Raw genomic sequence first — 26,644 nt, 5'->3', positions numbered from 1 at the left:
AATGCCAGACCGTTTTTGTAGTAATTGCATGGATCCATTAGCAGCAAAACTTTTTTCCTTGAATGAGATGCTAAAACTGCACGTGAAAACTCTCTCATGGGCTCTATCTATAAGCTGCAAGATATGCTCTTTCGCCGACTGGGAAAATATACACACGTTATGGGGTTCCCACCAAGGTGTTATAGTTTGGCATTTTCTCATCCATGTTTATTTCGTCTTCTTTTTGACTTTTTGTTTTCTTTTTTTTTTATGAACGGCACTATTAGCCTATATGCTCAAATATTAACGTATACAGTAATTCATATAATATCATCTCTCTCTTTGGAGATGGATTGCTCCTTTCTATCTGATTACACACAGTTTTCACATCAGGTCATGACAAAACCTGCACTGATAAAGAGACTCTTGAAGCATTTGACTGATAAACAGAACTGAAAAAACATATGAATCATGTGTTTCAGTGTAAAGAACAAATGTGGAAACATTCAATTTAGAATAACAGCAAAAAAGAACTACAGAGAACCGGCCAGAATTTTCCGCGGCTTGAATATTGATAAAACAGCTGCTGTCGACAAAGTTTACCTTCTACTTTTCTCTGACCATCCTTAATGGTTTCTGCTACTGAAATGTAGACGTTTTTTTTTTTTACCTTTCACATCCTTCCAGACTAACAGTCTAGAATCTGCTATACTTTGAAAAGAAAATAGTTGGATAGTGCCACTGCCATTGCACAAAGAGGTTATAAAACAAACGATAAGATCAATAGATCAATTTATACATTTATTTTTGCACACACTTTGCTTTGCTCTGCTGTCATCTCATTGGTTGGATGAGCTTTTGTCCCGCCCGTTACTTATTGATTGAAGTACCAAAACATCCAGTTGTCAGATACTTATAATAGACAGGCTCCCTGTCATTCAGGGAACCCATCTTTTTGTCAAAATGCATAAAGAAGTTAACCAGACAGAAGCTTTAAGTTTCAATTTGAATCTTCCTGTGGATTTTAATTCTTCCAAATGGTAATAAAACAGGATTTATATTGAAAGGAAGAAATAATAGAGTAGTAACTGCTCATGTTCAGAATCCCATTGGATATACTCGTGGAGAAGAAAGATTGTGCTCATTCCTCCACTTCTCCACACGTGCACATCCCAACCTGAGCAGGTCTCTCAGTCTGCCAATCCTCCAGACCATGAAGGCATTAATTAATCATTAATTATTATAACTAAAATCGTATTGAATAGATTAGAATGTACTCTATACTCTTTAATCAATATACTCAATACTAATCATTTTTTTAGCATTATATTTGTATTGTTTCTTTGTTAATTATAGGTTTAAGAACATTGAATGTGCAATGTTATTTTTTGGCATCTGGTGCCTTATTCTCTTTATCCAGTCAATGTGTAATGCATGCACATCATCAGTATTTATTTGTGTCTATTTTTTCTGGCATTATATTTTATTATTTGTGTATATTTTTCAAGCGCTCCAGTGTTGAAATGACCTCTTCACCGTCATTAGGGCAGCAGCATCTCTCTCTCTCTATGCCTTGTATCACTAAATGACAAATAATATTCACATGGAACCCCTCCTCCAAACCACCCACCCCACTGCCTCTCCCCTCACAACTTACCCCACTGCCAGTAATAATAATCTTATAAGTCAACTGTTATAAGAAAGTTATTCATTACAGGTTTTGAATCATTATCTCTATCCAGTTATCCCAGTCTTTGAGGTATCTTCTAGTGTACTATTACGTCTTTCTGAGTAAGCAGTAAGTCTGATGATATCTCAATGTTTATCTTCATTGAAGTTAAACCATTTTAAACCATTCTCCAACCCATAAAGACTAATTTAAATCGGTTATAACAAAGTTATAAAGCCCAACTTCAGGACTGCATCTCTCTCTCTCTCTCTCTCTCTCTCTCTCTCTGCCTCTCACTGTGCCTCTCTCTCTCTCTCTCTCTCTCTCTCTCTCTCTCTCTCTGCCTGCCTCTCTCTCTCTCCCTGCCTCTCTCTCTCTCGCTCCCTGCCTCTCTCTCTCTCTGCCTCTCTCTCTCCCTCTCTCTCTCTCTCTGCCTCTCTCTCTCTCTCTCTCTCCCTCTCTCTCTCCCTGCCAGTCTCTCTCTCTGCCTCTCTCTCTCTCTCTCTCCCTGCCTCTCTCTCTCTCTCCCTCTCTCTGCCTCTCTCTCTCTCTCTGCCTCTCTCTCTCTCTCTCTCTCTCTCTCTCTCTCTCTCTCTCTCACTCTCTCTCTGTATCTCTCTTTCTCTTTCTCGCTCTCAGTGCTCCAATGTCAGCATGGTGCCAATTAGCATGTAGCACGCTAACATATGCACTCACATAGTTTCTGATTAAAGTGCATATTGATGGTATAAATTATATCCCGGTACAATAGATAGGCAGGCATCTATATGTAAATGTTTAATTAACCCGTGGCTAAATGGCTGCACTGGTCCAGAGTGGAGGTATTAATCTGATGATGGCAGCAATAACAGAGGTCCACAGCCAAATGAGATGCTCCTGCTCCCTTTCAGATCCATCAGCAGCAGCTCATGTGTTGGCCTCATCTACTAAAGTGCTGTTTGCTCATAAAACCTGGCCACCTTCTCTTTTAAGTGGATTCGGACCAAATGTCCATTTTCTATCTATCTATCTATCTATCTATCTATCTATCTATCTATCTATCTATCTATCTATCTATCTATCTATCTATCTATCTATCTATCTATCTATCTATCTATCTATCTATCTATCTATCTATCTATCTATCTATCTATCTTTCTATCTATCTGTATGTCTTTCGGTAACACTGTCTGTAAGTCTATAAGTATGCCTGTAAGTATGTGTGACTGGCTGGCATCTCCATTTGTATGTGAATGTAGTTCTATGTTTCAAGTGGTACAAACCACATCAATCACAGCCGTTGTATTTGCTATATTGTTGCATAGAAAAGGGGCAAACATTTAGTTGACACTATACTTCCCTCTCACAGCAGAGTAGCAGTATAAATATTTAATATTTAATAGACTGTTATTTAAAGACAGTGTTACTCTTTTCCAAGTGTCAAAACAGTGTTGTTTACCACCTTGCAGTGCCAACAGACACAGTGAACATTAAAGATGAGCCCCGTGCCATTACAAGCTGCACGCTACGCTAGTTGCGAGAAAACAATGGAAAGATTGCAGCTTAGATAAACAACATGTTTCTCCTCTGAGTCAAGAAGGATGTCTTCAACGTTTATGTGTTTGAAGTTGCTTGTAGGGAAACCGTCTGCAGTTGAAGTAAACAAAGGTATGTATGAGTGTGGTAAAAAAAACAATAACAGAAATTTGTTTTTGCTTTTTCTTAATGTGTAGAAAGGTGTGTATCTTTATGTGAACGGCTAGTCAGCCTATGTATATAGGCTTTATATATAGGCTGACCAAAAACGAATGAAGAAGAGACAATAAAATGATTCGTGTCATTGTTTCAGTATTTTTCATTATTGTATTAAAACGTATGAACAGACTGACGCGTTTCTTGTACAACCGGGAACAAGGAAGAAATATCACTGAGCGATTTGGGTTCAACCACTAATTGACCTGACGGGCAGACGTCGCGTCGCCAATCCCATCCATAATGCTCCTCCGCTTGGCGGGTTTTTCTATACCTGAAACTAAACATTTAGTAGGAATTGATCACCACACAGACCAGCCGTCTGATACCGCAGAACAAACAACAAGTGATGCTCACCACCCACATGGCCCCGCCCCCTCCACGCCAAAAACCCATTCCCGTATCCCTAAATGTTTTTATTTCACATTGTAGGCCTACTCCGAAATTCAATTGATTGCGAGAACGGGTCCGTGTTCAGTGAGTAGGATACTTCATCACACATTTACACTCACTGTATAAAGATTAACGCAGCGCTCCGTTTGAAGTCATTCTGACACATCTTGCTAGACATTCTGCAGCTTGACAGACAATCAGCACAGGATTCAGATCTTCCTCTGCAACGTGTGATCCCCCGCTGTACACCGGAGGACCCCAGGCCCCCGAGGAGAGACTTCTCCCTTCCTGCCTGCTGCACACCAGAGAGACCCCAACCCCCAAGATAGCTGTCAGTCAAACCGTTATAATTCCTTACAAGAACAGACAGACTGAGCAAGACGAGAGAGAGGCTCCCTGGATAACATCCAGGGAGATATGGAGGAAGTCCCCCCCCCCCTCCCACCACACCAACACACACACACACACACACGCACACACACGCGCACACACACACACACACACACACACACACACACACACACACACACACACACACACACACACACACACACACACACACACACACGCAGACTCTCTCTCTCTCTCTCTGGCGGTTTTTTGGCGCCATATCTTCTCCAGGTAGAGCTCGCGCCCTACCGAGATGACTGGGGACGCCCTCGTCCCCTCTGCTTCCCGCGCGCCGCGCCCGCCCCCGCGCGCCGCTTATGCGCCGCCGCCCCCTCGCGCGCTATGAAAAGTGACAGCCCATCTAATTGGGATTAATCAACTTCCCAGCGCCACGTGAGTGTGGCTGCGCTAAGATCTGAAGACGAACGCTTTGACCCGAGAGAGATATAGGTAGATACTGCCCCGGGCCACGCGCTTCACTTCCACATTCATCTTCCTCAGCAGCATAACATATTCCAAACCAACCAGAAGCCTCTTTAGGATTCTCAGGTCAATGAGGAAAAAAGGGGGAAACGAGAGTGTGAGAAGGAAAAAAGAAACTCAACTAATCAAAAAAAGAGAAAAGGAAAAAGACAGAAGAAAAGAGCAACACTTGACATTTTCTGCCTCACAGAACATGAAAAATGAGAGAGAGACGAAAGCGGCAAACGCTCTCGGAAGAGCTCGCTCCATTATTCTGTTTTATTGTTTCTCTTACAGCGATGGCTTTGAATTACAGAGGCAAGGCTTCGCTCACACTGGAGGAGGAATCAAACATTCATGCGAGAGGAGGCTTTCAGGAGGAGGGCGACGAGCATGTTTTGTGCTGGAACCAACATTTGCGAAAGTTCCAGCTCCTTAAGCAATTATTAGCGGTGATAGTTTGACATGCTCAAGAGTTGTCAACAAATGGCTTTAAACAAAGTACAAAGCAGAAATAAACACGGCCTGGGGCAAAATTAACTTGGGGGACGCGCCGAGTCCATAAATTATACATGCGCTCCTCCATTACAGCAGTGCGGTGCAGGGGCCCCTTGCTCCGAGAGCCCATTTACTCTCTCCCAGCATATGGAAAGCAGATGAAGAGCTTGCAGTTCTCCTCGTCTGCACACGCCGCTTGCATCATCTCCAATGACACATAATGAAGAGCTGCTCTCTCTCCCCAGGGGGATATTGTCATCTTGTTGTTTTTTTTTGCACCAGTCCTATTTTTATTCCGGCGCGATTAAAAATCTCCCTCATCCCAAAATGAATTCGTCCTCAGCAACGCGCTGCTGCTTATTTTTTCTTTCTTTCTACCCCGCCTAATTAGCAAAGCGCTTAGGACATAAAAGCTAAAGTTTCATCTCTTTAATCTTCTATTCCCTTGTAGTGCTTAAGAAAAGGAAAATGCCTTTTTTTTTTTTGGTTCGTTCGGTGGTGTGTTTATTGTTTCTCACAGAGCGTTGTGTTTTACAATGCAAATTGACATTTGAGAGCAGCGTCTCCCTCCCCCCCCCCCCCCCCACGCGACTAGATTGGAAACGTGCTCCCCCTCCGCAGCGCGCGGCCCGCGGGTCTGGAGAGCGCGTGTCGTTTCGTGATCAGCGGGGCTCTAATCTCGTCAGGTCCCACCGGGTCGCCGCGTTAGCCGCCACGGCGGCGGGGCAGGTTAATGTATGCGCTGGAGCGAGGCGCGCCGGAACAATTCAACGATGCTATATGTGTGCAACGACCATCATCCCGGTGGAACAGATATATTAACAGCCGGGGTAAAGTTGTCCAGCTATGCCAATGCGCAGCGTAGGCTTTCCGCTTAGATAATTCAAAATCAGAATAAGACCAGGCCTAGTTTTCCCCGCCGCGCCTCGCCTTTTCCCTTTTCAGCGACGGCGTTATTCTCCATCTCCATCGCCTCTGACTCTGCCGGTGCCATCATCCGCCCCCCTCTCTCTATCGCTATGCTATCATCCATGACCATTACGCCGTGATCAAAATGCACAGTGTTGATAGATTCAAATGTATATTAGATGCAGGAAACAGGCGACGGATGTAATGGAGTGTCCCGGGTCTGGGTGCGTCTGTGCGCTCGCAGACGGATTGCGCGCGGCCAATCAGGCGATAGATCCCCATCAGTCCTGATGCGAGGAGATCATACTAGAGGCTAAATAAAGGAATGAGAGCGCCTCGAGTCGTGTTGGGAACAGGCGAGGCCCGTTCCAAACACGACTCGAAGCACTTTCATTTCTTTCTTTCTTTGACTTATTTACTGCATGTGAGCTAGTTTGAGCTGGGCCGGTAAACAGTGCCTGTTGCTATACGCCCACGCTATATTCAGGACTATTCATAGTATCTGCCAGGTGGTTGTATTCACCAGTTTTCTTTTTCATGATTAATGCCTTAATTGTTTCTGTAACGTCATGATTATATATTTTTTAAACTAATTAAATGTATGTTATAGTTGAATGGCACACTGTAAACCAGAAGCACCTTCAATATGGGTACATGTATTAAATATAAAGCAGATCTGATTATTTATATTTCATGTAATTCCTTCAGTGGAATAGCAAATTGTAAACATTTACTTCCAGTATGAGCAGTGCCAAACAAAATATACATCCAGGGGGTTGATCCCATAATAAGTTGAGGTTGATCAGCGAAGGTAGCAAAAAATGACTCGCCAGGTCTAAAACTATAAGGTTTCTTGAACTTGAAATGAGTGCATACAAACTAGGGGTCAGGACGTTTTGCGGGGTACCCACGTGTGTGTGGGTGTGCCGGTCTGGTGTATTCAAGGCTTTTCATATTGTTCTCATGAGGTGGCTCCATACCATTTATCAACTAAATTAATTCATGCGCTAACTCGGCACCCGCAGGGAAACGCCATTTCCGCGGTCTTTATGCATGGAGGCCTATTTCCCCAGATTAATAATTAAGATGAAAAGTGCGCCGCTCTTCGAGTGGAGAGCAAAGTAGCCTTCACAACGAATATGAATATGACATCCATATCCAGATCATCAGCAGCCATGAGCTCAGGGAAAATGTGCCATAGCATATTTCATATAGAGCATTTTAGCGTGGTGGCTATTAAGTTTTCTCCGTTATTTATTTCCCTCACTTGTTATTAGCTTTGGACGCAATATTATTCTAATTATATCAGTTCAATCAGCAGTACTGCCTGTCTGGCTCATCAACATTAGCCCGAGAGGTTTGTCTTTCACACTGTCATACTAATTCAATGAGACATCACAGCATTTAAATTGAGCCCAGTATACAGAGGTCAGGCATTTATTTTCATTTTTTCCATCCTTGCCTTGCTATTAGTGTTGAGCTTCTAAGTGTGTCTGCATATGGATAACTAATGCAGAGGTGGCTATCTTGGCTCAGATGGAGTGTGTGTTAATATGCTCATTTTATTATACTAATATGTGTTTTGTCCCAAAGAGGCAACGATGGACCAGGTTTGAAATCCTCTCTGTCAACAAAATGCATTGTGGGATTCTGTACGACGGCCCTGCTTGTTTGTGTGCAAGCAGTTTATGCCAACGTATGGATATTATTTGAACACCTGTAAGTATGTACACGTGTGTCTGTGTGTGTGTGTGTGTGTGTGTGTGTGTGTGTGTGTGTGTGTGCGTGTGTGTGTGCGTGAATGTGTGTGCGCGTGTGCTTGCATGTGTGCAGTTGTACTTGTGTTTTGGTGTGTGTGTGTGTGTGTGTCAGAGGGGAGAGTGAAAGTGCAGAGAGTTGAGCGTTGATAATAGTATTAGATTTAATAGTATTTAATTTATCACTTAAACTATTGGGCGACCTCTGGGCGTCCCGTCACTTCATCACCTTGGCAGCTGCTCTGTTTGATTGTCGGAGCCAAGAGTAAATGAAAACCAACCGGCCTGATAATGAATAGAGGCCATTACTCTTCATCGCGCCGCTGCTTACTAAGCTTTAGAATGGAGTTAAGGTGGGGGTGGTCCTCTTCAAGACAAATACACCAGCATGCTCCTCTCCAACATAATGCATACGCACACCCCAGCAGTCCCTATATACACAGCCTCCAGTTCTGTACATTAACTAGGTTATTATTTATTGGGCTGTGAAATAAATAAATAGTTATTGTTGTCATGGGATGAAATCGTATCATGTCTCAGGTACTCATTGAAATTAATACCATATTTTATTAGGTTGTTTTTATAGATTCATTTTATTGATACAGAGGGAGAGGGCTGCATAAGTATACATGTTTTTCTTTCTGCACAGTGGAACTAAAAGCTTAGTTCCACTAAGAACAAACTTGGACTGATATAATTGTTTTGAGTGAAGCCCTCTAAGATGAACTTCTGGTTCTGTTCGGCTTCTATGAGATCATCAAATAACCCTTAAAGGTTGAGCGAGACCCACTTACATCTTTCTTGTTCTGTTTACTTCTACAATTTAATATGATATAGGGGCCAATATCCTAATGCCCAAATAGATGTTTATCCATCGATGACAGAGGGTAGTGTGCAGTGAAACCGGTCCAATTTTTATCCTTCAGTTTCCCATATTTATACACAGTTCACCCCCGTCTAAGCACACACACATCTAGCCAGGCTGTTAGCACAACTGCATGAGGTGAAGGGGACGTGTTTGTGTGTATAAAACAGCCTCCCGCCGCCACGGAGCGGGGGTCTCCAGCCTTAACACGTCATTACAGCCTATCATCAATCCCCTCTGTTCCTGAAGCATAACATTCATCAGGAAAATTAAAAAAGTCTCATGTCTCCATGTGATTTGTGCTCTTCCATCAAAAACACACACCATCAGGCCAGCTCAATTTGCATTTTATCAGAATGTAATAATAATTCATTGAGAGAGGAGAGCAGAGGACTAGAGAGGTTAGGATTAGGGGAAGAGAAAATAGATCATTTGTCTGTGAGGAGAAGGGTAATAGAAAAGACTGATACAGTGGATACGCTTTCTGTTAGCGTGTAGATCCTCACATTAAATAAAAAAACGTCTGTTCTAGAGGGACATTTTTATTTTTTGTGTCATAAATTACCGCCAGATATATAACAGGTACAACAAAACAATTCCTGGACAGGAGGGGAGAGGAGGAGATGAGACAAGAGAAGAAGATGAGAGCAGAGCAAACGCTCCTGCTGCCCAGTCAAGTTAACTTGTATAACTTCTAAATAAAAACAAAAATTTGCTTAACCCCACGCAATATCTGGGCTTGTCTTCATATTTAGGGACCAGTTATGTAGTGGTCAACCTATTTCAATGATAATACAAAGGAAAAAGGTAGCAAAAAGCTATTTCTCCTAATCAACATCAATTTATATAAAATAAATCATAATAAAGCATATAGAATGAGCTTACTATATTTGCATAATATGTGGAACGAATAGTAAAGTTGATAGTTCAGTATGTCAATGCAACCGTTTGTGTGGGTGTGTGTGTCTTTGCTCACCGTTCAGTTAACAACAAACCGACAAACACACACATAATTGAGCCTAGGAACATTTATGGCACTATGGAGTTGTAAGATGTAGTGTGTAGACGTGTGTGTGTGTGTGTGTGTGCGTGTGTGTGTGTTGTACCTTAACATCTCCTATTGAGGAGCTGCAGCACTACAACATGTGGTTTGACACACTTTTGATCCATCTTCATAGCCCTCGCGTTTGGAGGCCCCTAGCAATTTCTTCTTCACTCTAAAAATGTCAAACACAGGTGAATATAAATATGCTGCAAAGGAAATGGGAATAATGCAATGGCGCAATTGTACTGCCAAAGAAAATGACAGACTGCGCACTAATATTAAACCTACTACGGAAGTGAATACAATCTCTCACCTCAGTGGTGACTATGTAACCTTGTAGGCCAACTAACTAGTTGTCCCCTATTTCCTGTGTGTGGCCTTTCCCTCTTGCCCTTCTTTCACCTTTATCCCAGCCTTCATTTATTATTTATCATGAAGAATCCATTGCACCCACTTTTCAAAGGCTGTTTGGTTCCGTGGAACTCTTTCCTTGGGTCACCAAGGAAGATAAGTGATGGTGGTAGTGTGTGGATGACGGCTGGTTTAAGCAGCCTCACCTGGCCCGAGTCAGTCTGATTAGACTCTGGGGCTGGTGAGGCTGCACACCTGTTGCACATTGAGACATCAATGTGCAACAGGTTAAACCAGCCATTCCATTTGACCTTAAAAAAGCATCTCAAACAGGTTAAATGCTTTATCTTTGTTATCCAAAACACAGTAAAGAGTAGCATCACTGAGCTTTATAACATTCGATTACCCTCTGTGTAGACCAGCAAACCAGAATCCATGCAGAACAGCTGATAAGATCATTTAGTCACATCACAGGTAGCCTAATGACGCCAACGCTGAAAGTAGTGCCAAATTATCGGCATGTTTGTAGACTAACCAAATTCTTGCATTGTTTCAACTGCCACTCGTTTATAATAAGCGACTATTCAGAATACATTGGAAGACATTTGGAAAGTAATTGTATTTCACTTACATGGAAAAGGAGCTAGGTTATTGTCACTATGATTTTAACAACCCCGTCTCAATCTGGGTAAGACATGCAATCGGCAATTAACCGATTCATCTGCGCATCTTTTTAAACTTTAATGGCCGCACCTTGTTTCATTATCCATGAGAGACCTGTCTAAGGCGAACCGACTACAAATGGTACCTGCTCCTCACAGACAGCCTCTCCAACCTCACGTCCTCAACCCTCTTCCCACTCCTTCAGAAGCCCCCCAAGACACAACTGCCCATTAAAATCCATTCGTTGTCTAACTGTTCACAATTCACTAACAAGAGAACAAGGACAACTGGAAGAATAAAGCAAATTAGTTTGGGGTAATGACATGTAGCATCTACCTCTGGCTGGCTCCAGTGTTTAGTGCTGCAATTACTTGAAACACGCAAAGATATCATGACTGTTAGAAGGATGCTTGAGGCTCAATATAGAACAATATAGCTTGTTACTGCTGACAGCAGGGTCTTGGTTTAAACATTAGCCAAAACATGGTTGCACAACGGCATGACCATTATAAGTCCTTAAAGACCCCAGAAGTCAGCACATCATATACCATCTTTGAAGCAATTAATTAGCAATTGACCCCTTTTCTGTCAATGACAATAATTCAGCACTGACATTATTATTATTTTTTGTATTCTTAATACTTAAGACTTTGCTGACCTTGTCGCCTTGCATGGTTGACTTTGCAGTCTGTTTGTAAATATGTGAATGAACCGTTGTAATTCGCCTTGGATTAAAGCGTCTCATGCCCTAAAATTTAAAGCCAACTTCTACAAATCGCTTTAGCTGGATGGCAAATTGCACTTGCATGACACTTGGTCCTGATCGTGGTTCAGCACATATACTGAGCCAAGATGAGGACCAGACCTGGGAATAATCCTTCAGCAGTGATGAACCTCAACACCAATAGAACAATGATCAATGGCAACCTTGTGTCAGGTAATACAGAAGGCTCTACTCGCTGCATTCTCATGTGTATTCTCCCTCTCAATTTACATTTTCACTATGCAATACTGAGATAATCAACTCTCCAACCCTCAAACCACAACAAGAACCGATAGGCAGGAGAGGGGTTTAGCTCGAGTCTGAGGTGTATTTCTACGTGCAGAAAAGTCTCTAAAGGCGTTCAAAGAAGTGATGCTTTCTTCTACTTCCTTAGATTAAGACAGACAGACAAGGTTAGTTACTTGTTGAAATCAGACATAAGTAAATATTTAGTTTTGGCTTTGAATTGCTCTAGGCGCAGGCTATTTTAGCGAATACTTATACATTAATCTATAAAATTATACAATAGTACGATAATTAACAGGAAACAGAGCTGAAAATATTGAATCTACATTCAGGGCATTTCGCAGATGCTTTTATCCAAAGCGACTTACTCCAAATCCTTGGAGAATGAGTTATAAGTAAATAATATGCATCAAAATAATCATCTTACAAACCAGGGTTCGGTCGTACCGCTTACTTCAAAGTTGTTTGACTCTCCAACTTGTCTATATTTCCTAGTGTTGTCAACCACAGTGTTTACAGCAGATAAACGACTCCCTCTGTTAACCATCAGATGATATTCCATCTAGAATGCAAATAGGTATTTCAAAATAAACACATATTGTGTAGCTTATACGTATATTTAACGAATATGGCAGCAACATTTGCATATGTTGACACCCCATCACTCACAGATGCGTCACCCTTAATCAAACTCTATTCACTGCCCCAAAAGGTTCTCCAGAAAGGGCATATATGTTTAGCTGCTTGCCTCTCTGGGTTTCTCTTTGTATGTTAATGGCAGGAGAAGTTGACTTTTTAGAGGTTTCCTCAACTGCAAGCGCAGTCGTCGACAAGACCAAAGATTAAACCGGGTCTAGCATTGCTCCTCCGCCGCATCAGACATCCGCAAGGCGGAAGACGATGGAACATGTATGCTAATTGTTGCGAAACTTCCCACTAAAGACGACAAGATGTGCGCAATAAGGAGCTGCCACTATGACAGCCAGAGCCTTGTGAGAGGCACAAATCAAAGAGTGAGGGAGTGCTGTGCTCCTGTCCCAAACGGGCCTGCGGAAGGTCGGAGGCCCTTTAAAAATATTTATAATGAAGGGCTGGCATCAGGAGTCTGTCAACGGAGGTTAGCTGACACGTACATCATCTCTATAACTCACCCCCTCAAGCTAACTCTAAATGCAGCTGACTCCTCATTCTACCCCCCTCCCTCCCCCCTCTTCTCTCCCTCTCCCTCTCGCTCTGTCTCTCTCTCTCTCACTGTCTCTCCCTCTCTGTCTCTCTCACAGAACCCAGACCGAAGATAAAAGCCAGGATGCCAGTTAAGTTAGCATATTCCCAAGAATTAGAGCACAAGTGCACACACCACACACAGGCATACACACACACACACACACACACACACACACACACACACACACACACACACACACACACACACACACACACACACACACACACACACACACACACACAAACACACAAATGCATGATTAAACAAGTGCAACTCAGTAGGTGGGCCCAAATACATTTTTCACAATACCAGCATTTGGCCTCATTTGCATGGCTCTGGAGAACCGGTTGGGGTTAGCAGAAAGCAATATCACTGTTGTTTTTTGCTCTTTGAATGGGATTCTGCACCAGTTTTGCTTTCCTTGGTGTTTCACAAACAAGTGTTTTCAAGTGTTTGAGTTGAGAGCTTCCTTGTGTGCGTGTAATAATGATTGAACAAGCTTTGACTTTCAGGGACCTCTTTGATGGGAAATATTTGTTGTGTTGTCAGTCTGCGTCAGTTTTTGTTGCCCCAATACATGCCTCTTCCTTTGTACATGGGGAACCTATTTCTTGTATGGCCAGAGGACATATCTTGTAATGTTATTTTTTTCCTTGGGCAAAGCTGTGATCAAAGGCTTATTGTAGGATTTCCTCAAGGGTAGAGACGTGTGTTAGATCTCGGTGCGTAATGAGAAGCCGATCTTGCACAAAGTTGGGACTTGAAGATGGTCTTATTGCAAAAGTTATTCTGTTATAACAGTGTGTAATAAACATTTGTTCTTCAGTCTGCCATGATTAAAAAAAATAAAAGTCTTCCTCATGTCCATACTAAGTTAGTCAAAGGTCCAATCCAGTGGTTTGTCGATGGAATATTGAGGGAATCCACTCTCTGGCTCTTGGTAGGGCAGAGAAGGACTGGTGAGCAAAGGGATGATGGAGAGAGCAGTGGACCGATTCACAAAGAGATAAGGGAGAGTGCGGTCACTGGCAAGCACAGCTGGATTTGCAGCTTGGCCATGCGGATGTCAAATGACAAAGCTTGGCGGTGTGATTAGGACACTTGCCTGCAAGCCAGAGAACAATATTTCCCATTTCTCTCTTCAACATTGTCATATTCATACTCCTCTTTGACCCCTAGCAAAAGCGAGAAAGATTAGTAGTGTGGGTGTATATTATGTTTAGCCTTGTTCCATTGTCAAACACATGGGTCACAAGAGGGTTGGGGGATATCGAGTGTGTGTGTCTTTTCAAAGCCTTTCTTCCACAACCAAAGTACTTCTGCAAAGTGGGCCTGCCAGCATACCCGAGTGCGAGAAACTCAAAAGGCTGAAGTAAAAAAGGAAACGCCTCTGAACAAAGACTAGCTCCTATCCATGCTGCCCAAGGGTGAAAGAAGATGTACCAACACCACGATGGGATCAGAGAGAAAAGGAAATCTCCCAAGGTGAAATGCCATCCCAGAAGCATGTCATCAGCAAATGCACTTTTTCTTGGGAAGTTAAAAAAAAAGTGCAAAATAAGAACAAAAGAGTTCCAGCTCCATCTTTGGCTTTGGGACGTTAACGCCTCCACATCCCTGATACCTTTTAGGTTTTGATAGGACTCAACTAAACTCTTATCTCTTGTTCTGTCTAATGGGCCCATTCTTGGGGTTCGGTCCCAGAGTCCTTCAGAGGGGATGTCACTCTGTCAGACAGAGGACTCCATGTCGACAGTTAGGGAGATAATGAACAGGTGATGGCCGGTGATTGCCAAACGCGTGGGTAATTACCTTGTCCATCCGCGGCTCTGGGGTGACCTTTGGTTCATGTTCAAGTGGCGGTCTTGGTGCTGAGCATTTGAAGGTTAGGGAGTGTCGCTGTGGGTGTGTGTGCGTGTGGTTTAAGTGGATGGGTGGGTTTTATGGGGTGGTGAATGGATGAGCTGGTTGGCTGGGATGGTTGGACGAGTTGGTTGGATGGAAACGTCCGATTACTAGAATGTAATTAACTTTAAGGTGGGTGTAGGGGTGTGGTCATAGAGAGAGAGGACTGGATTAATCTGGACATCGGTATGAAAACGTAATTAGATTTGTGGGTATTATTGTGGATATCAAACCTGTGACATTTTCATCCACTTAAATGGTCTCCTTGAGCAACCGCAATCAAAGCGTCTTGTTGAACTTTACAGCAAACCTTCAGGAATACTTCGGCCTCTGACGAAGGTTAGCCAAACTTCCTCTTACTGTTTGTCTCTGTATTTCTTTGGTGAATTATAGTGTGTGTGTGTGTGTGTGTGTGTGTGTGTGTGTGTGTGTGTGTGTGTGTGTGCTTGTGTGTGCTTGTGTGTGTGTTCGTGCGTGCGTATGTGGGCGCCTTTGTCTGCTCACATGTGCGTGACCAAGTTTTTGAGTGCCCACGCGATAATCACTTGACCGATTCAGCAGACAACCGCTCAATTGTTGGTCTTGACCTGTTCTCTGGACGCATTACGGGGGACAAATAAGTGCTGAGAGTGTGGCGCTCTGGCTCTGTTGTATCAACCCCCAAGTAGCTGGCGTCGCCTCTGACAGATGATTAGACCCACGTCGCTGGCAATCATGATTAGCGCCTTGGCTCCAAGCCACGCGGCCCGCCTACTTCCTATAGCGCTCCATTGCACTAGGCAGGACACACTGGGCGGCTTGGCTGGGAGATGTTTCCTTTTCCTCTGAATAGTGACTTCTCTCACCGAGGGAGTTTTGTTTTTCTTTTTTGTTTGCGTGTTTTTGCATGTCGGTTTTTGTGTTTGTGTTGTTGTTAGTAGTATTTCAAGTAATTTGGTAAGAAGTAGAGGTATCTTCTATAATAGTTCCTGCACTGACTAGAGTCCAGTGTGTGAGGAGGCATGTCAGTGATCTTAAATTGAGTTAGCCTATGTACGTCCCCTTCGAGTTTCTCTACTGAGGGGTCCACTTCATTGAGCCATTTTGTGATTACCGACGAGATAGAAGCAGTGAATCCTTCCATTTCAGAAGAGAACTAGTCAGTTGGTTTCTTGCCATCTCAGTACTAGTCGGTGTCCTCAAAAATTAAATAAACCAATAAATTGTTAAGCGGATGGCAGAAGCCAAAGAAAATGTATTCCGTCCAATAGTACAAAATGAGAGAATATTGAAAGATAAGCAAAGCAGTCTCCGACCTCAAACTTTCTACAGAACTCAATATGAAGCGAAAGTAAGTGAAACAACCCATTCCCCAGATTCAAGCTTGGCTGCTCTCAGATTTTAAATCAGATTTTTCTCACATATCTAATCTGACTGTCTGTCTGTCTATATAAAGAAAACTTGACTCATGAAAGGGATCCAAGAGAGAAAAATGGAACCAGGGAAAAACGAGGGGGCTGCAAAATAAAAGAGAAAGAGATCCAGGTGTAAAGGAGACAAGCTATTAAAAAAGGAAAGAAGACAGTGAGGGAAGTTTGAGGAGAGGAGAGAGAAAAGGAAAAAGGGGAAGAGAGAAGGAGGCCGTGAGACTGCAGAAGGGGGCAAAAATATGGCCTCCCCTCTGGTCTTTATGATCGGCAGATTAATCTGTCAACCCTCCTGTCCCATAAATCCCACATCACACTTTGCAAAATGCTCTTTTCCGTTGGTTTGCTCCGTATTTAATCTTTTATTGGTGATAAACATAAAACAGCACAATGGGGTAATGTCCTCATCAATATTATGACTAAATGAATGATAATACTTGGCGGCTCTGTGATACTGCATGGTTTCCTCTAAGACTCTGGACGAGGAACAGCGTGGCCTCCAGGGATTAAACTCCCGACGAATACGATAAACTGGAGCTCCTCAGAGGTTTTTGTTGTCTGGAGACATCGAACAACAAAGACGGCCGTAAAACTGTTAAATCTATACCTTAATTGAATCCAGGCTAATTGCTCCTCTGTGATCCGCTCTCCCCTGATGGAGATGCTCATGCAGTGTGGAGGCGCCGGTACCTTGACTAAAGAGGTCGGTGTTAACCCGGCGTGCCAGTTCATAAATACAAAGGGCAGTTTATTCCATTGAATGTGTTTGCCTAACTCTTGTTTGTGTTGGACTTTGACATATTGTACACACTTAGACGCACATTCGCACACACACACACACACACACACACACACACACACACACACACACACACAAAAACACATGCACAGACACAGACGCACACACACACAGACACAGACACACACACACACACACACACACACACACACACACACACACACACACACACACACATGCATATACAACAAATGTCAAACACAGTATGTCACTTACAGTTGGCGTGATGCCACCGCAGTGATTTACATGATGTGGAGAAAGAAAAATGAATACGGACAAATGCAGAGTAAAATGTCCTCACATGAAATAAGGGTGATTTATCAGATCTTTAATTCCACTGATTTAACTGCTACTATAGTGCTTCTACCGCCATGCAGACACATGCTGTATGCGCAGTTAACCCCCGGAAAGCAAGTCTCCTCCCTACGGCTTTCTACTCAACACAGGGGTTATGGCTTCATTAAGCTGTGCTTTGTGCTCCACAGATAGGGGACGCTAATTGGTTCATTCATTCTGCGAAGGGAGATGTCTGGTCTCAGCCCAGCCATGTGAAATCATTAGAGACATAAGAGGTGAGGGATTCCTATGCCCCCCCAGTGGTGTGTGTGTGTGTGTGTGTGTTCCCCTCATTGAAACGTTTGCTCCACAATATCTTTTGCAATATGCATTTCTGATTCTTTCTTGCGATTTGCATATTTGCGAGGCTTTCTTTAAGTCTATAGTCACCTCCCTCAGGTGGAGATAGTTCTCTCCCTCATAGTTCTCTCCCTCTGTTCTCTCCCTAACTTTTCTAACTCTTTCCGTGTGCTTTTCATTTCATCCTCTTCAATATCCTTCTGCTACTCCTGTATCTCCTGGTTTTAGTTTAGTTTTATCTCCTGGTTTAGGTTTAGTTTTATCTCCTGGTTTTAGTATGGTCGTATATTCGTATCTCCTAGTTTTATAGTTTTATCTCCTGGTTTAAGTTTAGTTTTATCTTCTTGTTTTAAGGTAGTTTTATCTCCTTGTTTATGTTAAGTTGTATCTCTTTTTAGTTTTATCTCCTGGTTTTAGTGTACTTTCATCTCCTGGTTTTAGTTTAGTTTATATCTGGTTTCAGGTTAATTTATTTCCTGGTTTCAGTTGTATCTACTGGTTTTAGTTTCGTCATATCTCCTGTTTTTTCGCCAAGTGGTATAGTGAAAAGCTTTTCTTCTTTTCTTCTTCCAACACTTGCCAAGTCTTTCTCTCTCCTTTTCTCTCTCCCCCCTCCCTCCCACCCCCTATCCCGGGAGACCTACAAACTAAACAACAGCAACACATTGAAACAGTTTTGCTCCCGTGGTATGCAAATATGCAAATATGTTGCCAGAGGTTAAATTAATGAAAAAAAGTTAATGGCAAACAAACAATGCAAAACACACGGACAATTAAAACAATCTAAATAAGCTTATACATGGTATAAAAGTGACTTAACTGATTTGACGTTCATCAGAATCCACTATTAAATATTATTTATGCCTATCTAGAGTTGACAAATATATTGTTATAAGTGGGGTATTGTTCATAATTATATTGTTATTGAGTGCTTAAGCAATCTCTTTCACTCAGTTTCAATTTCTAGATATAAATCAAATTTTCCATCAAAAACTACAATTTATTAAATGATTTCCTTATTACTGATCCAATAACTCATTGTACTGAAATGTGTGTTAGCATCATTTTTTAGATAAGTGAACCATACTAGGAAAGATAACTACAAGCAAAGACCAGCTGAAGGACTCAAACTTTCTGTTGTTCTACCGCCCTCTAGAGGCAGGCTTATGTATCAGCACACAAGGACGTGACGCCGACTTTAAAACTTCGACTTTACTTGCCGGAAAAAAAACATTCTGGTGAGGATTGTCGTAGCAAACCATAGTTGCAAATGTTGCAATATATGACAATTAGTGTCTACATTTCATGATATAAAAAAAGGATTATGTATTTTCACAGAAACACAACAAAACCAGTAATGTTTCTTAAAAAGAAAGAAATATAGGCCTAACAATTCTCATTGGCCGGCACTTGAACATTCCCTTCCACGCATCCATGAAATCAACAAAATGCTGTATATATAGTATAAAATACATCTTCAGTCGTCCCCTCCAATTAGACTCAGCAGGGCCTTCTGGTAGTCTCCCTTGGTGTGATCCTGGCAGGGGAGAAACAACACACGTGGGTCATGTGACTGGAAGATCATCTCCATTGGTCATGGGACCAGAGGATCAGGATTTCTTCACTGTCGATGGACTTTATCTGGATACGGTATGGCATTAGAACTTTATGATCAAACTAACTAACTAATACAACTTTTGTTGTATTTAATTCCATCATGTATTTCTTCTCATGCATACATATATAAACCACACACACGCACAGACGAACGCACGCACACACACAATCGCACACACACACAAAGTACTTACAGAGACGGTGTGGTAGAGAGATTTTCCATTCTGCTTTTTGAACTCTGAGCGGACCTTCATGAGGTCAACCTCACAGCGAGACACAATGATTCTAGTCACCACCTTGTCCTTAGCTCCCTTACCCTGCACAAGACAACAACCAATTGTGAAAAATAAGCCCCCCATGGTGCTTTCCATCAACAAACACACAATTTGTTTTCTCTCAAATTATTTTGTAGTTTTCTATTTATGGCTTTCGTTATAACAAATTAAATCATAAATTGAATGCATCTCTTTCAGTCAGGACAAGTGGACAAGTGTACTTTTATACTTCTGACAAGCAAGAAGTACACCTTACCCACATATCACATACAAACACACACACACACACACGCACACACACACACACATACACACACACCTACACACACACCTACACACACACACACACACACAAACACCCACACACACACACACACACACACACACACACACACACACACACACACACACACATACACAGAAACACATACAATAAATACTCTGGAGCAGATCAGAATGTTTGTGAAAGTGTGAAATCAAACCTTACCTTCATAGCTTCACTGAGTCTGCTGGCAAAGTACAGCTGCCTGTTTTCAAAACACTCCACTGGAGAGAGAACCAAAAACACATGCATTGCTTAATGTAAGATGAGATTCAATAAGATAGAACTATTGGAAAAATAGTATACACAATGCAAGATACGTGCATAAATATTTGTCAACATTATCGACGGAAAGTGCAAATTAAACTTTGGGGCGTTTCCTATAGTAATGTGTGAATTCTCGTGTAATGTATCTATAGGAGTAAGTTTATGGTGTCATATGGGCTTTGTAATGTAAATGGTCATGTATGTACCCAGTGTGAGGAAGGACTTCTCCAGATCTCCTTTCACCTCCTTCCTGATGCTCTCCTTAATGTCGTATGGGCTGTAGCTCGTGTACCTGTCAAACACTGACACAGGGAATAGAGACACATTCACCTTAGTCCTGGTTTCACTAAGCATTTGTCATATCGACAATTAGTCAACAAGTTACCCAATGTTAGGACGAATGAGACCAAATATGAATATAGCTTATATAATGTAGCTCAATTGAAGGCCTCTCATTTTTATACATTAGCTTCAATTCGATTGTATTTTGAACGGTAGTACAATAAAACATGTTCTATTATACTTCAATGTTATCAAAATAAGATGGCATTAAAACCCCACAGGTAAGATGGACATGGAAGGATAGGCAGGCCTAGTGTTTTGGAGAGGAAGTACCTCTCCGCAGGTGAGGGACGCTCCGCTCAGACATGATGGCGATCCAGGTGACCACATCTGTCCCCTTCCTCTTCACACCTGCCTCATACAAAGCCTGTAGGTGGAGGATAATAACATGGATCTTCCTTTTCACATCCATTCCGACTTCATTGACAAGAAAGAAAGTTAGCATTTTTTGTGAGAAAGAGCTGCATAGTTGACTCACTGGGCTTTAAACAGTTTATATTATGGGCTGCAAAAGTGCTATTTATTTCCTTTATTGTAAAGTTGTAGGACTGTGCCGGACTGGGAGACCTACCTGTGCATCATGGTCAATTTTCTCATAGTCCACAACGTTGGAGGGCTCGTCTCTCTTGGTCTAGTGGAGGAAAAACACACACAAAGAAATAAAATATCAATAATAATCCATCATCACACAATAGAGGTAGACAATACAACATAATACAAGTTTCTACATGATATTGAAGGGGTTGGTGGCTGTATATAGTCAGTAGTGAAATTTCAGTTTCAAATACAACGATGTCGCCCAATAGTGTTGAACCATTTCACGATGAGCTACTAAACAATGACCCGAAAAGCCAATACCACTAACGTGATAACTGACATTCCATTGGCCGATGCTTCCAAAATGGCGGCGACATAATGATGTGACTTCGTAATGTATAAACCGTATAGTGGTAGCTAGGTGGTGGGTGGCTGTGTGAACGGGTGGGGGGCTACCTGCACGAGGGCCATCAGGAGTTTGGCAAAGTCCCCCGAGGTGTCTCCAGCTACATCCTTCTCCAGCTCCTTCTTGAACACTGGGTGTTAAACCGAGGAACACTTTTACATTGACACATTTTAACAAGAGACAAACTTTCTGTAGAGCTGAATTGTATTTTTTTCTCCAAACTAATAATGTTGATAATTCAAAACGTAAATGGTGGTACTTACTTTCTCTATAAACCTTTTTGATCTCTGCCAGTTCCTGAGTGCTTCTGGAGCATACGATCTCAATGAGGGTCTCCTCATCTGTTCCAAGACCCTGGACAGAAGAAGCATATCGTTAAAAATGTTACAATTTTTGATAGTCCACGCGATACACACTTCACCAGCATTTTATGACTTCTCCAACTAGTGTGTGTGTCCTGTGCCTGTATTAAGTAATCTACAACTGTGTTGCTATCAGGTCTCTCTTGTAAAATAGGTGTGCAACCTTAATGAGACTAACTTAAATAAATAAAGGTTAAATGCAAACTCTAAAACTCTAAAAGGGGTTTTTGTGGTGCTCATGTCTGTCTAACAGGAGGGGTGCTCCCCCTGGAGGTGAGGTGGGAGAGAGCAGGTCTTGAAATATTTGTGTTTAAACGAAATAGGACTATAAGATGTTAGCATGACAACATGGCACATAATATACAAACAGAAAAAATAAAAATGTATCCATCCATACATTGATATAAAGACACACACAAAAAATAAGACATGAAAAATGAATAAACAGAAGAAAGGTTCTCTCACCTTCATGGAACCTTTGAGTTCTGACGCGTCGTATTGGGCGGGAGTCTTCATCAGACCCAGCATCACGGCCTCCACAGACCCCGACAGCGCCCCCTTCAGGGCAGTGGTCATATCCTGTAGAACACATTGAGAGATGAGTTACAACCAGCATACATTTTAACAGATGATTTAACTACCCAAACACAGGAAAACTGAGAGCTGTTTGTATTTTTACAAACTTAGATACAAACCCCCCTGTTTCCACAGAATATTGCAGTACATAGAATATTTGAACACATTTATTAAAAAGTTCACAATAGTTTCTTTCTTGTTATTTTCCAAACTCTTCATTTTCAGCCAGCTCCAAATGCCAATAATCTACAATATTTTGATTTGTCGTGGGAGAAAAATAAATTATCAAACAAACCTTTTTGGCCATCTTTTCATACTCAAATGCAATATATGTCCTCTGGTCACAACTTCTCCTAGTCAGGATGTCAATGATGGTTTGTTCATCCACACCTGAAAACACAACAGACAAGACAATCGTTTTTAATTCCGCCTTTTTCCGGAGATTGCGTTGCCAGGCATTGCAAGAAAGTCTCCCCACCAAAGATCAGCTGAATTCACAGCATAGAAATAGTGTTGAAACAGTGTAGGAAGTTCAATCATAGATGTTGTATAAACTTTAGCATTCGTCAATTGATCATCATCATCATCATCCTAAGTATTGAAAATGTTATGAATATGTTCAATTTTCAGACGTTGGGATATTCAATGTCAGTGAACTTGGGCTCAAGTGGGTTTTCCTGGGTTTGTTATGTGGTTCTGAGCCCAGACAGGAAAGTGACTCAGTTTCACCACAGCCTGAGCCTGAGCCTGGCCAGCTGCCACTACTGCATGGAGTATTCCACCCACAAGGCCAGGCAGTAAGACAGTTAGCAAAGTCTACACACAGCAAAGCCCCAATGGTTCCAAAGGCAAGAAGACGTGACGTCTACCTGTAATTTAAATACTTAGTACTGTGTTTTATAACTCACCAGCTTGATGACCTAACCTGACCCTAATGCACTAAAAAGGTAAAAACAACATGGAAGGGTTGTTCTCTCTCACCCTTTGTTTTGATGGCGGTGTCGATCCTGGCAGCATCTCTGGATGGGTCAAAGTCTCTGATCGGATGCACAGTGGGGAATGTTGGGTCTTTCCCCTGAAGATGGGTAAGGGGTTTAGGATGGGGGGGGGGGGGGGGGGGGGGGGGCAATAGATTACAAAATAATGGTCGACGTAATCACTGAAGGGGCATGCACGGCTAAAAGGAACACTTAGTCGATGAAGTTAATGTTTAACTAGCGTTGAATGGAGCCTTGCATTCTTCAAAACTCTTTAGGAATGTCTTGCAGGCTCACTTATCTTTTTATTCACTTCACTGTTTAGGAAAGTCGATCGAGAGCCAGGATGTAATTATGCTACTAAGTTAAATGTGTGCTGTTGCAGAAATATGTGCAGCAGTCAGAGTTACACTGAACTCTCGACACATTGTTCTGTTGTACTGCGTGTTTGGAATGTGCGCTGCCTTCCTGGCCAGATCCCGCTTGCAAAAATATCTCATTCAATGAGAACATCCTGGTGGAATAGAGTTTGAATAAAAAATGAAAAGTACCTGTATGTGTTTGTTGAAGGTATAAATGTGCATGCGTGTTTTGGTGTCAAAATGATCTGCTTTAGCCAAGTCATGAAATCAAAATTTGACTTTTAAGAGCTACTTTTAACAGCTTTAGCACTCACCCCGGTATGAGTCAACGTCAGCTGCTTCAGATATTCAGCCACTAACGCCATTGTGAATGAGCTGCCAAGATTTCAGAAAAAACATTTTTGTACATGTTGAAACATCTATGCTTTGACAGACACACATACATTATATATATATATATATATATATATATATATATATATATACACACACACACACACACACACACACACACACACACACACACACACACAACTTGAACCCAAAAGCCTCAGAACAGTGTTGCAATGTGGATTTCAACATTCAACATTTCCTAACCTTTGACCTAACGAAAGGACTAGGGCGTGTCAGGATGTTATCCTTATACTATACCTTAAGGGGTCTGTGGCAATGTTTGATCACCTAGCAACTGCAGAGTTCAGAGTTATCAGTCATGGAGCTGTGAATCACTCCATCCTGCCTGCGTCCATGCCGGTAAACGAATCCACCCCCACTGTTACTTCAGCACTACACTCTACTACACTCTCCGCACACTCAGCCTTACACTGAATTGCTTTACACAAATCTATTTTCAATCCCAGTTCCAGTGGGTAAAGTATGTACAGTATATCTTCCCAGGAATGATGATGTCTGTATGATAGGTAATTACAGAGCGAAGACTGCAGGAACAGGCAGTGATTTGTGGGTCCAGAGTAAACCTTGCCACTCCCTGTGCCAGTCCTTGCCACTCCCTGTCCGCTCATTCCACACTACTATGGAAACCCAGCTGCAGCCATAATGCACCGAGGCTTTAGTCATTTTGTTGGATAATAGATTTGCGTAAATTGCTATTTAGGCATTTTCTTCGAGCCACCCTGCACACATACACACACACGCACACACACACACACACACACACACACACACACAAACACAAACACACACTCACATTCTGGTCTTACTACACACACACACACACACACACACACACGCACACACACACACACACACGCACACAGGTTGTGGTCTTACCTCTCACGACGGTTCTAAGAGCTGCAGCTGAGAGAGACAGAGAGGTTCCAGTGGGAGGCAGGACCAGGGTCTGGTGGTTAAATAGCAGAACTGTTGGCTCAAACTGCTCCCGGTCCAACCCTGGCCCTCCCCTCACATCGCCTCCCTCCCCCTGCCCTGGTGGGGGGGTGGCGACTCGCTCCATGGACAAGCCCATTCCAACTGAGGGAATGCACTGTTGCATAATGCACGTTAAGAGTTATGCAAGTTTTAATATGGTAGTTTTATTACGGTTACTATGGTAACGGTCCGTTACATTCGGTCATGTCAATGGCGTCATATGCCCTCGCGAAGGCATCGTCATAATCTTTCAGTCTATGATTCAGGCAAACATAGCTGCTCCAATCTTTACCATGAAGATCATAAAAATAGATTGCGTCAAACATCCATCCGTTCATCTATCATTACGTGTTCCCCTGCAGCATTTATGGTCTCATCATTAACATGTTACTAAAGGCCCTTAAGAACTGTTATAACAATCATCATATCATCCATTTTACATCTGTCTACCTACATCATAAAAGTATTGATAAAAGTAACATCGTGGGGTGGGCCCAGACTATGTACAAATACATTGACTTCCGTTCTTACGAGTCAAGGTGTGTCAATTTACTCACAGTCCAAAGGTGAGTGGGAGGCTGGCGAGGCTCAAGGATGTGTGTGTGTTTGGGTTTGTTTGTGTGTGGTCACTAGGAGTCAGCTTGACTCCCCGCCAAAGTAGAGGGTGAGGGTTATCCACTCGCGCTTGTGGCTGACTGTACTTCAAACATTCAAGGTTTTCTCTTTCCAACACATGATTTTTTAGACCGAAACCCTGTTATTTAATTTGAAAAGCAGGATCATGTTTGATTACATCATAAATAGATACGAGCTGCCTTGCTCAACGGAACCTTTTCCCTAGCCTGTCCAAAGAACTTGGTACTCTGAGGTGGCCACACCACATGTAGACAGCACTCAGATACAGTATAGTCCAGTATCTCTTAGATACAGTCTATAGCAGTTTATCTTAAACAGTGTGTACTATATGTACCACTGTCTATTTAATGAGTGCAATGGGGGCCGTCATTTACATACATACCGGTAGTAGTAAAAAGCAAACCCTTTAAGTGAATTAGTTTTAATGGCTATTCGTATTGTCCACGATGATGAGGTGCCTGCTGGTTGGCCAGGAGTCCACTCATGATCACAGCAACACCCTCAAACAAAATAAGCATTCTGGTTGGATGGGGCTTGGCGGTCAAGGACCAACCAAGCTTAGGTTGCACTTGGACTTGCACATCAGCAGCTTGAGTGGAATACAGAGTAATCCCAGACTCAAAGGGGTCAAATAAGTTGTTCTTCATCAGGTGATTGATCGGTTGGCTACAATTCTTTCCAGTACTTGAGTAAGGAATGGGAGGTTAGAGATGGGAAAATGGCTGCTGATTACTACAGATTTTAGAGTAGGCTTCTTTGTTTTGGCAGATGTTTTAACAAGGCAAGCAGATGTTTTATCACATCATTCCATGCCAATAAAGGCCCTCTCTTGAGAGAGAGCAGGGGAGGCATAACATGTAAAACACAAATTCATTATAACAGTT

At 42.3% G+C, this 26,644-nt stretch overlaps 1 protein-coding gene across 1 annotated transcript; it reads right to left on the bottom strand.

The window, feature by feature from the left end:
* Nucleotides 1–18,677: 18,677 nt before the first annotated feature.
* anxa2b (annexin A2b) lies at nucleotides 18,678–25,117 on the bottom strand. The gene is made up of 13 exons (XM_079736099.1): nucleotides 25,026–25,117; nucleotides 24,050–24,110; nucleotides 23,378–23,471; nucleotides 22,692–22,786; nucleotides 22,286–22,399; nucleotides 21,722–21,812; nucleotides 21,509–21,588; nucleotides 21,087–21,146; nucleotides 20,789–20,882; nucleotides 20,380–20,475; nucleotides 20,072–20,130; nucleotides 19,504–19,626; nucleotides 18,678–19,229 (listed from the first exon to the last, which is right to left on the bottom strand). The coding sequence occupies exons 2-13, from the start codon at nucleotides 24,098–24,100 to the stop codon at nucleotides 19,170–19,172; spliced, it is 1,017 nt and encodes a 338-aa protein (XP_079592225.1). The 5' UTR covers nucleotides 24,101–24,110; nucleotides 25,026–25,117; the 3' UTR covers nucleotides 18,678–19,169.
* Nucleotides 25,118–26,644: the final 1,527 nt, after the last annotated feature.

The sequence above is a fragment of the Pollachius pollachius genome (genome assembly GCF_949987615.1).
Source record: "Pollachius pollachius genome assembly, chromosome: 5".
Lineage (NCBI taxonomy): Eukaryota > Metazoa > Chordata > Actinopteri > Gadiformes > Gadidae > Pollachius > Pollachius pollachius.
Note: the sequence above shows the minus strand (reverse complement) of the source record. Positions and strands in the feature narration are given on the sequence as shown.

Excerpts from the sequence above, each read along its gene's own strand:
- anxa2b (XM_079736099.1), bottom strand. The coding sequence starts at position 24,100 with ATGGCGTTAGTGGCTGAATATCTGAAGCAGCTGACGTTGACTCATACC. Across the intron at positions 21,147-21,508 it reads TCCTGATGGCCCTCGTGCAG|ACCAAGAGAGACGAGCCCTC; the intron begins GTAGCCCCCCAC and ends TTCCTCCACTAG. Across the intron at positions 20,131-20,379 it reads GAAGTCCTTCCTCACACTGG|TGGAGTGTTTTGAAAACAGG; the intron begins GTACATACATGA and ends TTCTCTCTCCAG.